This window comes from Carlito syrichta, unplaced genomic scaffold, assembly GCF_000164805.1.
Source record: "Carlito syrichta isolate Samal-C Ts95f unplaced genomic scaffold, Tarsius_syrichta-2.0.1 Scaffold308821, whole genome shotgun sequence".
Classification (NCBI taxonomy): domain Eukaryota; kingdom Metazoa; phylum Chordata; class Mammalia; order Primates; family Tarsiidae; genus Carlito; species Carlito syrichta.
The window spans coordinates 551811-567698 of NW_007252917.1; the positions used below are offsets into that span (position 1 = coordinate 551811).

Sequence of the window (15888 nt, forward strand, 5' to 3'; positions counted from 1 at the left end):
TCATGAGCACAGGATAACAGACAGCAACTTCAACACAGCTGTGACTCTGGCAAAGAGGAGGAAGAAGGACAGAGTAGAGAGAGACCTTGAGTAATCTGTGGTTATTGCACATCTTTTGGAGATTTTTTACAAAGGAGGAATCTGACATGAATATGGCAAAAAGTACCTGTCAGATTTAGATGGTAGCTATGTGAGTGTTCAGTACTTTTCTGCACAGTTGAACTATTTCACAGGTAAAAGTAAAATATAAAAATTAAAAAATAAAAAATGGGCTAAGCACGGTGGCTCCTGCCTGTAATCCTAACACTTTGCGAGGCCAAGGTGAGAGAACCACTGGAGCCCAGGAGTTCAAAATCAGCCTGGGCAACCTAGCAAAACCTCGTCTCTATAAAAAATCAAAACAATTAGCCAGGAGTGGTGGTGCGCACAGCACCCGTAGTCTCAGCTACTCAGATGCTGAGGTGGAAGGAGAGCCTGAGCCCAGGAGGCCAAGGCTGTGGTGAGACCTACTCCAGCCCGAGTGAGACCCTGACTCAAAAAAAAAAAAAATAATACAAAAAGGCACAGATGTGAATATTATCACCACTCTAAATGTCTGTGTATGTGTAAGGACACAGTTGAAGTGACTGTTAGGTAATGAAATGTCTTATCTGCCCACTAACACTGTAGATGACATCACTGACTGAAAATAAACTACAGTGTGTGTGAATTTGATAGTTTTTTTTTTGTTTTTTTTTTTTGAGTTGGAGTCTCACTCAGTCATCCAGACTAGAGTGCAGTGGCTGCTCCCGGCTACCACAGCCTTGACCTGCTGGGCTCCAGCAATCCTTCTGCCTCAGCCTTCCGAGTAGCTGGAACTACAAGTGGGCGCTACCACGCCCGGCTAATTTTTGATTTATTGTAGAGATGAGGTCTCGCCAAGTTGCCCAGGTGGGTCTCGAACCCGCGGGCTCAGGCAATTTACTCACCTCGGCCTCCCAAGGCGTGGGATTACAGGCTGAGCCACCGAGCCTGGCTAGTAGTTTGTTTTTTAAAAAAGCTTTCATATATATTAGAAAAAATAATGAAGATATTGTTTTATTTGTAATAGTCACAAACACATAAAATATTTAAGATAAAACTTGGTAAGTTTCTTCCATATAAAGACAGCCTTCCAATACTTTTGAATGGTCTGAATTCATGGGTAGAAAATCTTGATATTATAAAGGCATACATTTTTCCTAAAGTAATATGTAATTTTAATACAATCCCAAGGAAAACACAAGCAGGGTTTTTGGGAGCTGGCAGGGAGGGCAAATAGTCAAGCTGGTTCTAAAACATATGGAAAAATAAACACGCAACATCCAGAAAGATGGTGAAAAAAAGATAGAACGAACTAGCTCTATGACATATAAAACTATACAATAAAGCTGTAGTAATTCCAAGTTGGGCACTGGGCACAAGTTGACACACAGATAAGTGAAATAAAACAGTGTGCTCACAAGTTGACACAGACACATATGGGGGCTCAGATTACAGAAGTGACATTTCAAGCCTTGATTAATTGATAGGTTAGTCAATAAAAAAGTGGGACATTTGGGGAAACAGCTGGAAAACTAAAAAAGTTGAGATCCCATTCTCGCCTCTTAAACCAGGGTATGGAAGAGTTGTGAAGAAGAGGTGGGGGACAGGGCAGGTCTTCCTGCTGGGCATAAACTTATCATAGGTCAGTTAACGAAGATGGACCCAGAAGAGTGAAAGCAAGGATGATGATGGGAAGGCAAGGAGGAGGGTTCGATTGCATAAGCCAGCTTTCCCACAGCCCACTTCTCACAGCTCTAGCTATAAATCTCCCATACACTCTGGCATTGTTCTGGAACTCTCTTTCGTGGCCCACATCTGATAGATGGAAACCCAAGCAGCACTTTAAATTCTTCCTTTTGTGAGAGTTAAACTTAAAAGAAAGATGCTGCAGAGATTTATCCAAGCTGGATGTGGTGGCTCATGCCTATAATCCCAGCACTTTGGGAGGCTGAAGCCCAGCACTTTGGGAGGCTGAAGCTAGAGGATTGCTTGAGACCAGGAATTCAAGACCAGCCTGGGCAACATAGATTTGGGCCATGAAAGAGAGTTCCAGAACAATGCCAGGGTGTTTGAGAGTTTTTGTGGGGTTTTTTGAGTTGGAGTCTCACTGTCACCTAGATTAGAATGCAGTGGCCTCTCCCGGCCACCGCAGCCTCAACCTGCTGGGCTCCGGCGATCCTTCCATCTCAGCCTTCCAAGTAGCTGGAACTACAGGCACGCGCTACCACGCCTGGATAATTTTTTGATTTATTGTAGAGATGAGGTCTCCCCAAGTTGCCCAGGCAGGTCTCAAACCCGCGGGCTCTGGCAATCCACTCACCTCAGCCTCCCAAAGCACGGGATTACAGGCTGAGCCACTGAGCCGGGCATCCTGTCCCTGTTTATCATGCACCTGTCTCTACAAAAAATAGGTAAATTAGCTGGGCATGGTTATGAGTGCCTACAATCCCAGCAACTTGGGGGCTGAGGCGAGAGGGTGACTTGAGCCTGGGAGTTAGAGGCTGTAGTAGCTCTAACTTCACTACTGCACTCTAGCCTGCATGACAGAGTGAGATCCGATCTCTAAAGGAAGAAAAAGAAAGAAAGAAAGAAAGAAAGAAAGAAAGAAAGAAAGAAAGAAAGAAAGAAAGAAAGAAAGAAAGAAAGAAAGAAAGAAAAGGAGCAAAAAAGAGAAGAAAAATAAAGGGATGTATCCAAAATAAAACATAATGATTTATGGCATTTATATTCAAAATAATGTTGTTTGTTTTTCACCTATTCAACAGTTCCCTTTCCATAGGCTCTGCTTAAAACATTCACACAGTTTCTCTGTCCTGGAAAACCCTTTACTGGAACTTGCTTTTGCCAAGACAAATGTCTCCTGAGCTAGCAGCTGCCTGAATCTTCTCAGACCCTTGTGCTTACATGCAATTGAAATGGCGCCCAAGGTCACCACGGCCCATCAATCCCCAAGTCCAACAGCCTGGATTCCGCCATTATTCCTCTTAGTGTGTGGACAGAATTTGAAGACACTGAGCAACTGCAACATTCTGAAACTCTGTCTTCTTCCAATGCCTTCCTAAGTCAGCCTTCTTTGAGGCCAGTCTCCAAGTTCCTCTCTTAGACCATCTTGCACGACATCCTTCTCGGGATTTCATGGCTGTGACATTGTCCCAGGAGTGATGACACACAGGAGTCCATGGGGTTTTATGGCCTCAAATGAAATCCTTCCTACTCTACTCCAAGCTACGTATGAGAACTCTTCCTCTGCAGATTTCAGCTTGTTTCCCTTCTCCTTCTAAAACCATGATTTCTTTCTTTTTTTTTTTTTGAGTTGGAGTCTCACTCTGTCGCCCAGACTGAAGTGCAGTGGCCGCTCCCGGCCATCGCAGCCTCGACCTGCTGGGCTCCGGCGATCCTTCCGCCTCAGCCATGATTTCTAAATCTTCACACTTGACCATGTACTTAAATGGATCAGACATACTCTAGTCAAACTTTGCTGGGAAGGAGGACGTTGGACTGTGTTGACATGTATTTCAAGTTAAGGGGCTGAAACACTTGTTCACCTGTTGACTGGGGTTGATTTCTATTTGAAAACTTGGTTTTAGAATTATGTTAACAAGGTGGGGCTCGGTGGCTCAGCCCGAAATCCCAGCACTTTAGGAGCCGAGGTGAGAGGACTGCCTGAGCTCAGAGGTTCGAGACCAGCCCGAGCAACTTGGTGAGACACCCATCTCTACAATAAATCAAAAAATTAGCCAGGCATGGTAGTGCATGCTTGTAGTTGCAGCTACTTGGAAGGTGAGGCGGAAGGATCCCCAGGGCCCAGCAGGTTGACGCTGGGGTGGCTGTGAGTGTGACACTGCACTCCAGCCTGGGTGACAGAACGAGAGTCTAACTCAAAAAAAAAAAAAAAAAGAATTATACTAACAAGATTTTAGTGTAATAATATACAATTTTAAAGGAATGATGAACAGCTTAGCAGGTAAGAGTATAGACTTGACTCGGAATGTCTGGTAAGAAACCCAATTTGAATACTTTGTGAACTTGAGCCAGTTACTGATCCTTTCTGTCCCTCAGTTTTCTCAACTAAAGAGTGGGAATAATACTACCAACCTCACTGGATTGTTGTGAGGAATTAAATGAGATATGTTTATTACATGGTAGTGTATAAAGCTTTTAGAATCATGCTTAGCTTACAGTAAATACTCAGTAAACGTTAGCTATTTGTTACTTTCCTAACAGAACACCATCCAAGTTGCCTGATATGTTGTTAAAAGCCTGATAATTATACGTACTTTGCAAATGCACAAGTGAACTAAAGATAATTAGAGCTAGATACCCATGTCACGAAATTTATACTTGGCAAGCGCTCTGACCTGCAAAACAAGGTACAATATTTGATCCAGAAGCTGATTTCAAAGGCTTACACTTGCTCAGTTCCTCCAAATAATTTTGAACACTAACAAGCATGCCATACGTGTCCTATTTCATTGTCAATATTATAACAAATAGTAGAGATAAGGATCTCTTGTGATTCACTGGCATCAGAAAAAGGTGGCCAGTGACCCACAGAAGCCCCAGGAAGCCCCATCCCATGGATGGCCAGATTCCTCAGCCCAGCTCCTCTGTGGCTGCCCATGGGATGCCCTGGACCCACCATCCAGGAGTGAGCGTTTCTGAGAGACTGTCAGCACCTCACTGAAGTTTTCTCTCTGGGAGAGCCAGAACTAAGCAAGCTCTGAAGAACAGGTAGGCGGGTAGCTTCTTACATGGGTAACAAGGTTTCCTCAGATTTCAGAGCAACCCCACACTCTAATTCAGGAGTATCACCACCGACTTACATCAGTCAAAAGGAGAAATATATTACTTAATTTACTTTTTCCCGCCAAAATGTTATAATGTCTCCTAATCAGTTGTGAGGATACTGCAAGAAAATCCCTGCTACAAAAGTGTACACACGATTCACACCAATGTATAAGAGAAAAGTAGGTCACTAGCTATTCCTCACTCACTGACTGATAAGAGTTTGATGGGGAGGGAAGGCAATGAATTAAAGGTATGTATTCCTAAACTGTTCTTATTCTGGAGGTCACACATCGGGTTTGGTCCCAGAGTGTGCCACAACCTTCAGCTATGTCACAGTGGCATAAAGGTTTTATTTTTTTAATAATTTTTATTTGTTAATATTTTGAGTCGAGGTCTCTTGTTATCCAGACTGGCGTGTAGTAGCACGATCATGACTCACAGCAGCATTAACCTCCTGGGCTCAGGTGATCCTTCTGTCTTAGCCTCTTCAGTAGTTAGGACTACAGGCGTGCACTACCACGTCGGCTGCTATTATTATTATAATTATAAAGATGCGGTCCCACTACGTTGCCTAGGCTAGTCTCAAACACTTGGGCTCAAGCAATCTTCCTGTCTCGGCCTCCCAAAGTATTGGGATTATAGGCATGTGCCATCGCACCTGGCCTAGGTTTTAAGCCATTTTTTTAAAATTCAGAGTTGAATTTTATTATTTGATAGAAATGTTTCAGTTGTACCAAGTATTCAGTATTATGCAATGTAACAGGAAATGAAAAGCAAAATTAGTCACTTGCTCTCTCTACTAACCCATTAGACATTGAGTAAATTTTGGTCTTATTTTGCCTTTCTTTTATTTTTTTTTTTAATTTTTAATTTTAAAGATGTGGAGCACAATTCAGGATTAGGTATACAAATGTTCATTATGCAGGTACCCTCTCTCTCCCAGCAGAATCCCACTACTGCCAATCCTGCCCCACACCCACCCCCAGCAGTTTCCCACTACTGCCAAACCTTTTCTTGTAGTATTATGATAATTGATCAAGGTCCGCTCATGAGTGGGAACATGTGATATTCAGTTCTTTGTTTCTGTGATACATCACTCAGTATTATAGTCTCTAAGTCCATTCAAATTGCTGTAAAGTTCATAATTTTGTCCTTCTTTATGTAAGCCATTTAAAAAAAAACATTTATAGAGGCAAAGGGGCAATAATATGGTTGATGGTAAAATATTTTGAAAGAGGAACACAATACTAAAAATAATATTACTGTGAGTCAGCATATATCAGTCACTTAGCAGGGACTATTCATATTCACTGTGGTAATGACTTTCTGTGTATTACTTCATTTAATTCTCACAGAAACTCCATGACAAAGATGGCATTACTATCCCCACTTTACAGATAGAACACTGAGGCTCTGATAGATTAAAGGTAATTTGTCCACAGGATTTGACTCTAGGTATTGATATACTATGCTTCTCAGTAGGGGCAACTTTCAGCACTGAATGCCAATATCAACTCTCCTTATAGACTCGAATAAAACAATGCCTCATGGTGTCAGAGAACAAGAGCACATGGGGCAGTGGGAGAAAAAAACAAAACAAAACAGAAGGAATTTATCTTCCTTCTCATCTCACCATCTTGAATTTTGAACAAAACACCGCAATGTTTAGAAATAAACAAGTTTTATGTTCCAGAAATAAGAGAGCTTTGAATCAGTCTTACTGCCCTTCTTTATCCAAGATTTAAAGTAAATTTCCCAAGGAAGGAGAGTTTCTTCTTCTGAGGAAGACAGATATTGTCAGTTGACTTCATCTTTCTATAATGGAAAAGAACATTTTCAAGGAAAAACTCAAAAATGAGACCAACCATGCCATGGCCCGTTTCAGGGAGGCTGCACAGCTTTAAGACACACTGGGTATTCAAAGTACTTGGGGAAATCCAAGTCCTCACTTAAGTCCCTGACCTTATGATAATAACCTGGTAGTTCTCTATTATAGAAAATTCTTTTTCATAAAATCTGAGGACTTGTAAGATGCCACAGAGCTCAAGCTATGTCAATTCACACAATATTTACGGAACCAGGAATCAGGAAGTAGAAATCTCCTGTCTTAAATGTCTGTAGGAAGGAAATGTTATGGAAGGGAAGCTCGCTCCAGATTCTAACGCTAGATTAGTTAACAGTAGAGGAAAACTTGCAAATACAATTTGGTACTGATTCCAGTCTGTTCCTACATCCAGTGAAACTATAAAAATACTCAACAAAAACTTGCTTTGGAAACGACATTTCTCAAATCAAAAAAGGTGTGTATTTCTAGGCTATTTTTTTCAATAATGTTATAGGATGAGGGAAAAGGTAAAAATATTCTAGATAAATGAAATCAAGAAAAACGCAGGCAACCCCTTCGGGTCCCCTTCCACTGTGGGAGCTTTGCTGTCCTTTCAATAAATCCCACTTTCTAAAAAAAAAAAAAGAAAGAAAAAGAAAAAACACACACAAAGAAACTGAGCATCAGGAACCAGAGACTCAGGTTAGAATCCTGGCTCTGCCAAAAGGCCTTGAAAAATAATTCATCTCTCTTTTCCTCAATGTCTTCATCTGTAAAATGGAAATAATAGTGGCCTCCAGAACTGGGAGATAACTAATTCCCACTTTGTTTTTGTGTTTTGCTTGCTTGAGTTTTTTGGGGTTTTTTTGTTTTTTTGTTTTTTTTTTGAGTCGAGGTCTCACTCTGTCACACAAGCTAGAGTGGAAGTAGCACAGTCAGAGTTCACTGCAGCCTCGACCTCCCAGGTTCAAACAGTCCTCCCACCTCAGCTCCCTTCCCAAGTAGCTGGGACTATAGGCATGTGCCACCATGCCAGAAAAAAATTTGTTTTCAGAGACAGAGTCTCCCTGTGTTATCTAGACTGGTCTTGAACCCCTGAATTCAAACACTCCTTCTGCCTCAGTCTCCTAAAGTGCTGCAATTACAGGTTTGAGCCACCACACCCAGTCAAATTCTTATTGCTTTAAGCCACTCACTTTGTGGTTCTTTGACACAGCAGTGGTTAAGAAACTAACACAGAGAGAAAAATGTTGCTTTTAGCTTCTGGTAAAATTGGTAGAGAAAATTTAAGTCAGTTAGAGGCAATAAAATGGGAAGAGTAAGACAGCTGACTACTCTACAAAATAATATTTTGGGAATTAAGCCTAGTTAGGCCTTGGATTCAGTTTTCGTATTGCAAAACTAGGGACAAAGTAGTACTTAACCCAAAAGATTGTACATGTAGTAGGTACAGTCTGTAATTATGTAATCACAAGTTATTAGACACAACTTGGATATCATAATAAGTTATTTTTCATTAATCTATGTATACAATATGACAAACCATTATATTTATAATATGATATTACAATTGCTGTGTCAGGTTTGACAGACTCGCACACCTTCACTACTCTGAAGGCAAAGCTGGTTTCCTTTGCCACACTCTAGAACAATAGTTCTTTACTAGGAGCAATTTTGCCCCCCCAGGGACATCTTTGGTTATCACAACTGGGGAAGGTGCTACCAGCAAACAGTGGATAGAGACCAAGGATATTGCTAAAATATACAGCAGTGCACAGGACAGCCCACCACAACACAGAGGCATCAGGCCCAAAATATCCACTGTGCCAAGGTTGAGGAGTCGGTTCTGGCAGTACCCAGGTAACCTCTAGTCAAAGCTTCAAATGCCAGAGTTCACGTTCTCACCCGGAGTGGTCAAACTAATGATGTATGCTTTTGAAATTTGGTAGAACAGGCTATTCATACAGTGACCTACAATCAGCTCAGAGCTAATAAAAACTTGAAACTTTATTTTTAAGAAAGAGCCAGGCACATGCCTGTAGTACCAGCTATTCGGGAGGCTGAGGCTAGAAGAGCACTTGAAGCCAGTTCAAGCCTGTAGTGCACATGATCGTGTTTTTGTTTGCTTGTTTTATGTTTTTATTTTTTGAGTCAGCGTCTCCCTCTGTCACCCAGGGTGGAGTGCAGTGGCACAATCATGGCTCACTGTAGCCTCAAACTCCAGGGATCAAGTAATCATCCAGGCTCGGCCTACCGAGTGGCTGGGACTATAGGCACACACCACCACGCCTGGCTAATTTTTTGTAGAGATGAGATCTTGCTATGTTGCCCAGGCTGGCCTCAAACTCCTGGGTTCAAGTAGGCCTCCGTCACTCAAAGTACTGGGATTACAGATGTGAGCCACCACACCTAGTCTTGATCATGCTTTTGAATAGCCATTGCACTCTAGCCGGAGCAACACAGTGAGACCCCATTGCTAAAAAAGCTTTACAAATTAAAAGCAAATGAACAAACAAACAGTCTTTTAATATTCTAAGAGAATGAAAATTCCTGTCCTCAAAGACAGCCTCATGGCCACTAACTAAGCCCAGCACTGCAAGCACTGGCAGAAACAGAAGCATTGCAAAGCCAAGGTGGCCACACACCACAGCAATCCATGGAACGTGCTCAGTACAACCATCTGCCCATCTGCACAGGAAGAGGAAGCGCAACTGTCCTCCCAAGCAGCCTCTCCAGTAGCTGGGAAGCCTCCCGCAGAAGCTGAAAACCACTGGAGTCCCAGCAGCTAGGCTCCCTGACGGAACCCTGGAATTACAATTAGGCAGTGGGTGGCTGGCTCGTCCCCGAAGAGCTGGCACAGGTAACTATCCTTTATCTGTATCTCGTAGCCAAGCCTAAATTGTTGCCTTACTCAAAGCTGCTGGATCGCCTTCGCTGCTCCCTCTGGCATGCAAAGCATTTGCAATTGCCTCCTTGAAGCTAGTGTGTAAATACGGTTGTGCACCCTGTACGTTTTTAATCAAGACTGTTTATCAAGTTTCCGTAGTCTGCTTGTCACCTTCACCACATAATCAGGTTATAAACAAGTTGGGGTACCAATACTGTTTACTAGGAGCACCCTAGAAATATGATGAACTAACCAGTAAGGCAAGAACATCCCAGTTCTGGTAAAGGCAAAACTAGGTTCTCAAGTTGCCTTCTCCATTGGAGTTTGCTCTTTTTCCTATTAATAATTAAAGTTCAAGCCTGGCAAGTTCATGCCTGTCATCCCAGCACTTTGGGAGGCCAAGGTGGGAGGATCACTTGAGCCCAGGAGATCGAGACCTGCCTGGGAAATATAGCAAGACCTTGTCTCTACAAAAAATGTGAAATTTAACATTAGGTGTGGTGGTGTGTGCCTGTAGTCTCAGCTACTTGAGTGCCTGAGGCCGAAGGATTGATTGCCTGAGCCCGGCAGGTTGAGGCTGGAGTGAGCCGAAATCGTGTCACTACACTCCAGAGCCTGGATGACAGAGTGAGGCCTTGACTCACAAAATGATAATATTAATAATAATTCAAGTTCAAATTTACCTGTGCAAATAAGGCTGGGATAGCTAAGACAGCAACATTAAATATAATTGCAAAACTACCTGTGGAGGGCAAAGTATGCTGCTAAATAGAATAGTACATACCTTAATTCTAACTTTCAAAAGTCAGTATTTATTGGGTCGTTCTGTACAAGTTCAAGAACAAAAGTTGCACTGTACTAGTTTAAATACCTTTAATGTTTTCATCAAGTCACTGAAGTCATCATCATCAAAACTACATTTATATTTAAAACTGGCTTGGTACCCTCAGTATATATTTTATCATTTAAATCAAAAGTTTCGTTAAAACTCTCAGTTCATTGACACAGAACAAATATTTCAACAGCTGGAAGATGTTAAAAGTCAAGCATTCTGGCATTTGAAGAGACATATATAATTACTCTCCCCTAAAAACAAAACATCTTGAAGAAAGCCAAGGAAACATGCTATCTCATAGGAAACCAACAAAACACGAAAACACAAAATTTAGAATTCTTCTCCAATCTTTACTTATAAAATTGTGCTAGCTACTAAAACTAGTCAGACTACCCCAGGTAAGAGAAATAATTTCTCCTTGGAGATATGGAAACACTATTTTCCCAAGTATGAAAAATAATTATCAGTATTTTAATGCACTCATCATAGTCATATTATGACTTTTCAGGGAAGACCATACAAAGTTTTATTTTAGCTAGACAGCCAAACAGCTGAAATATTTCATAATATGGTCTGATTAAAAGGAGCTCAATCTGTTTCAATTTAGTTCGCATTTTCAAGCTATAAAGTCAGCAACTCAGAAGTAGCACTTAAATAAATATTTCATGATACTTTTGGACATTTATGTTGTATTTTCATAGGAATCTGCTTCTACAGCTCTCTTTACCTTGTCTGAATTGTACCCCATGAACTACCCCTACTGCTATCACATGCCATCAATTCAGCCCACCTTCATTTCCTTCCCATGTGGAAATATGCCACAGATTTAAGTTTTTACTCTTCAAATTCTAGGAAACATGGAATGTTTATGTAGAGCCAGCAAGAAAATATTTTACAACCTTGCATGTATTGGGTACATTTAATAAAGAATGTTTCCTAGAGACAGGCAGAATTGCTGAGGGTATGTGAGGATGTGTGTGTGTGTGTGTGTGTGTGTGTGTGTGTGTAGTAGTAGTAGTAGTAGTAGTAGTAGTAGTAACAATTTGAGAGAAGAAATACTATAAAGAAAAGGCTCCCACAGTATTCTTCTTAGACATCTCTCTGCATGATTACACGATGGAAAGTCTGAAGGAAACAGAACAAACACTCTAATTTACTTTATTCCCTTGGAAAAGAAGTGTGGTTAACACCTTCGCAGTCTTGGGGAACTTTTCGGACTAGCGATAATGAAGAGCAGTAGATTTTGTGTGTGTGTGTGTGTGTGTGTGTGTGTGTGTGTGTGTGTGTGTGTGTGTGTGTGCGTGTGTGTTGGAGTAAAGCCGTAGATTTTAAATAAAGTTACAAGGAGCACTGGAGTGGCTCCCCAGCCTGTTCTCAATTGGACAGACTTTCATCTGTTTTGCTCAAAGCTTTGATGGCAGAAGTTTAAAAAACACTAAATGAGAATAAGACCAGTGTTGCCTTCCCAGGAATATCACGAAAAGTAAATGACATAAATGCATAAAATGCTTAAAACAGTGGCTTTCATGGTGCAAAAGCTCAACAGAGGTTGGCCAGAATTAGGATCCTGTAATGATTCAAGTCTTAACCATACAGGCAATTGAAAGAAAATGAAGCACAGATGTGATTATGATTTAATTTATAGAAACTGGCCGGGCACAGTGCCTCAGCTTCTAAACCCAACACTTTGGGAGGCCAAGGCGGGAGAATCCCTTAAGCCCAGAATTCAAGATCAGTCTGGGCAACATAGTAATGCCTCATCTCTACAAACAAAATCCAAAAGTCAGTCGGGCATGATGGTGTGCGCCTGTAGTCCCAGCTACTTGGGAGGCTGAGGTGGAAGAACTGCCTGAGCCCAAGAGGTCGACTGCACTCCAGCCAGGGAGACAAAGTGAGACTCCGACAAAAAAAAAAAATAGAAACTACAGGTGCGCCATCACTAGCTTTTAAAGGATGATCACCCCAACAGGCTTTTGAATTATAGAACTTTAAAACCAGACTATCTAGCCAGCAACACCAGGCAAAGGCTTACCTCTTCTTCTTGGTGATAATAAGCACGTCATTAAAAAGAAAGAAGTAGACTTGCTGCTTGGATGTCCTTCTTGAGAAAAGCACAGTGTCTTCTACATAAGCTGTCAACTCGCCTCTTTTTACCAACCACCGAGAAGAGGAGACTAAAGGAAAAGGCTACAAAAGAAAAAAAACAAAAACAAAAAAACTCAGTGCCCCAAACAGAGTTAAAGTCTTTTTACGATTATTGAAAGTAAAATATAAGACTTACATTCAAACGACTGACATATTATGATATGCATCATTGTTTTGTGGGCATATAATCCTGAAAAATAACTAGAGAAGTACAGTGCATTCTCAAAGAAAAAATGGAAAAGAACAATTTATCTTCCAATATAAAAAACTATTAACTTCCCAATATGAAACTCAAACTCAATGAGAAAATGTTATTGGGTCAATCAAAAATTATGACATTTCTATGAACTCTCAACTGAAAAAGAAAATGAAGTAAGAAGTCATTTAAAATGAAAAAAGCCTAGTAATGAAATCTACCAATATAAACTGCAGTTACTTTAAATATCTCAAATCAAAATCCAAATATACAAAAAATCATAGATAACAGTAGTTAACAAGAGACAAATATAAAAGTCTGTATTTGCTTTATGAACTAAAAATGCTTTTTCAAGAGAAAATACCCTCACAAACTCATGTTTTGGCTACTGATTATCTATTTAGCTATATCCTTGAGAACACCTGTTCTTAAGTTTATGGTAGTTTTCCTCGTGGAGAAAATGTGCAATAAATGTGTTCATTAAGTGCCAACCAACTCATACATCAAACCGTCTTAATACTTCAGACCTTCAAGACTGTGGCCTGAAAGTTGTGTATGTTCAGAGATGTACTTCTCTGTGGTACTGAATTGCTTTTATTGGCACTTTTTTTTTTTTAGGTTGAGATCTCATTCAATCGCCCAGGCTGGAGTGCAGTGGCATGATTGTGGCTCACCACAGCCTCAACTTCCTGGGTTCAGGCAATAATCCTTCCACATCAGCCTTCCAGGTAGCTGGGACCATAGGCACACACCATCATGCCCGTCTAAATTATAAATTTTTTTTTGTAGAAACGGGGCCTCATTATGTGGCCAAGGCTGGACTCTAACTCCTGGGCTGAAGCAATCGTCCAGCTTCAGCCTCCCAAAGAGCTGGAATTACATGGACGAGCCACTGTACCTGGTCTATCTATAACTTTTGAAGTTTGACTGTATAAATTATCAGTTCCTCCTGAAGGGATCTAATCCAGGATGCTGAATGGTATTATTGCCATGTTACATGATATTTTTGTAAAATGTAGCTTAATTATAATCTCACACTGAAAATTTTGCATCACTTTAGTTAGCATCATTCTTTTAAGAATTATAAGCCAGTAGTTTCTCTCACCCATGCCCGCTCTGGCATGTCTCTCTATCTTTCCCTTCTTCTTTCTCTAAAAAACTGTTTTAAACTTAAAAAGGAGAACTATACCAAAAGAATTTATGCCTTAACATGTCATTATGTAGCATTCCTTAAAAGAATTGTGAATACTGGTGTTTCTGGCATTTTAACTTGAAAGTGATATGCTGCAAGATAATGTATTTAACAATATTTGGTGGCAAACATTCAATAATAGTTTACATCTGTTACCAAAAAAATGAACCATTATGCCACTTTCTGGCTGTGAAAATGAATTTCTCCTAAAATAATCTATCATAATCTCTTAGAAAAGGCTGTATCCAAGAAACTACATATTGTTTTTTTCTTTATTCAGTCTTGTACAAGCCAACTGGACAATTCTCAAAACCACAGTATAATTCTTACCCTTGAGAGTTTTCCTTTTTTTTTTTTTAAGTTACCAGAAATGTTTACCGCCAAAAATCTGATTTAAAAGACTATATCCATAAAATAAGCAAGCAAAAGTTCTTGGACACACAAAATATAGTGTAGTAATGTGGGACAATCAAATGTCATCCTTTTCAGGGAATAATGATTAAAAATCGCTAAAGGAAATTGAGGATGTGAAGGAGGAAATGAGAAGGTTAAGGAAGGATTTCACTTTTTTTTACACTTTATAAAGAGCTTTTATAAGAATGTTGTTCACCAGTTACATACTCTTTTCTTAAAGGTCTAAAAGGGAAGATAAAAGATGATGGCTAACCCCAATCTGTTCAAAACTGGCTATTAAGGGAATTCATGAAGTTTCTAACCCCCAAACCTTGAGTCAACAATTATCTAACAGGAACAGCTGGGACCATAAAGGTCAACTGTCAGAAAGCGTGCTTAGATAGCTCTGGAGGACCAGCTGGCACACACGAGGTCACCTTGTGTCACATTAGGTCCTGCCCAAGGGTTGTCATTACCGGAAACAGGGTTATATTGCCATTGCGTGTAACCCTACCAGCTGCCCTATAACTGTTCTTAGTTAAGGGGCTGGGGAAAGAAAAGTTTTTAAATTGTTTTTTTGCTTTTAAGGTAGATTGATTTTTTTTTTTTTTTTTTGAGTTAGAGTCTTACTCTGTTGCCCAGGCTGGAGTGCAGTGGCACTCACAGCCACCGCAGCCTCGACCTGCTGGACTCAGGCAATCCTTCCACTTTGGCCTTCCAAGTAGCTAGAACCACAGGCGAGTGCGCTACCACGTCCAGCTTATTTTTTGATTTATTGTAGAAACGAGGTCTCACCAAGTTGCCCAGGTTGGTATTGAACTCATGAGTTCAGGCAATCCTCTCACACTGGCTTCCCAAAGTGTTGGGATTACAGGCTTGAGCCACTGTGCCCAGCCAGCAGACTGATTTTTATGGACTCCTTGTACTCCATCAGGCAAAACAACATTTCTATCTAAGCACCTAAAATTAACAGTGGCTTTTGATATGTCTAAACTTCTTTTGAAAACAAAAATCTCATATTATAAACATGTTTCAAATTTATTGTTAGAAGACTGAACTCATTCAGATAGGTTTTTGTTGTTGTTGTTGCTTGGTTGGTGGGTGGTTTTTATTTTGTTTTGTTTTTTGAGTTGAGGTCTCACTCTGTCACCCAGGCCGGAGTACTGTGTGGCATGATCACGGTTCATCAGAGCCTCAACCTCCTAGGCTCAGGTGATCCTTTAGCTGCAGCCTCCTGAGTAGCTGAGACTAGGTACATAACACCATGCCCGGCTAATTTTTTATTTTTTGTAGAGATGAGATCTCACTATGTTGCCTAGGCTGGTCTCAAACTCCTGGGATCAAGCAATTCTTCCTTGGCCTCCCCAACTGCTGGGATTACAGGTGTAAGCTACTAAACCAGGCTTCAGATAGGTTTTATTAAAGAAGATACTATTTTTTATTATTTAAATCTTCTGCCCTCGGATATTGATAAAGAAGACAATATTAAAACGACCAAAATAAAATAAATCAGAACAATCCAAAGTGAGCATAAATGAATTTCCCTAGTAAGCGAGCTGGGATA

General features: G+C 40.6%; 1 protein-coding gene across 1 annotated transcript in view; it reads right to left on the reverse strand.

Annotated features, from left to right (window-relative positions):
• The window catches only part of ARHGEF26 (Rho guanine nucleotide exchange factor 26), a 153165-nt gene that overhangs the window by 28546 nt on the left and 108731 nt on the right, over positions 1-15888 (reverse strand). Inside the window, exon 11 of the mRNA XM_008065955.2 lies at positions 12431-12585. Coding sequence (XP_008064146.1) covers positions 12431-12585 — 155 coding nt within the window. The remainder of the gene's footprint in view (positions 1-12430; positions 12586-15888) is intronic.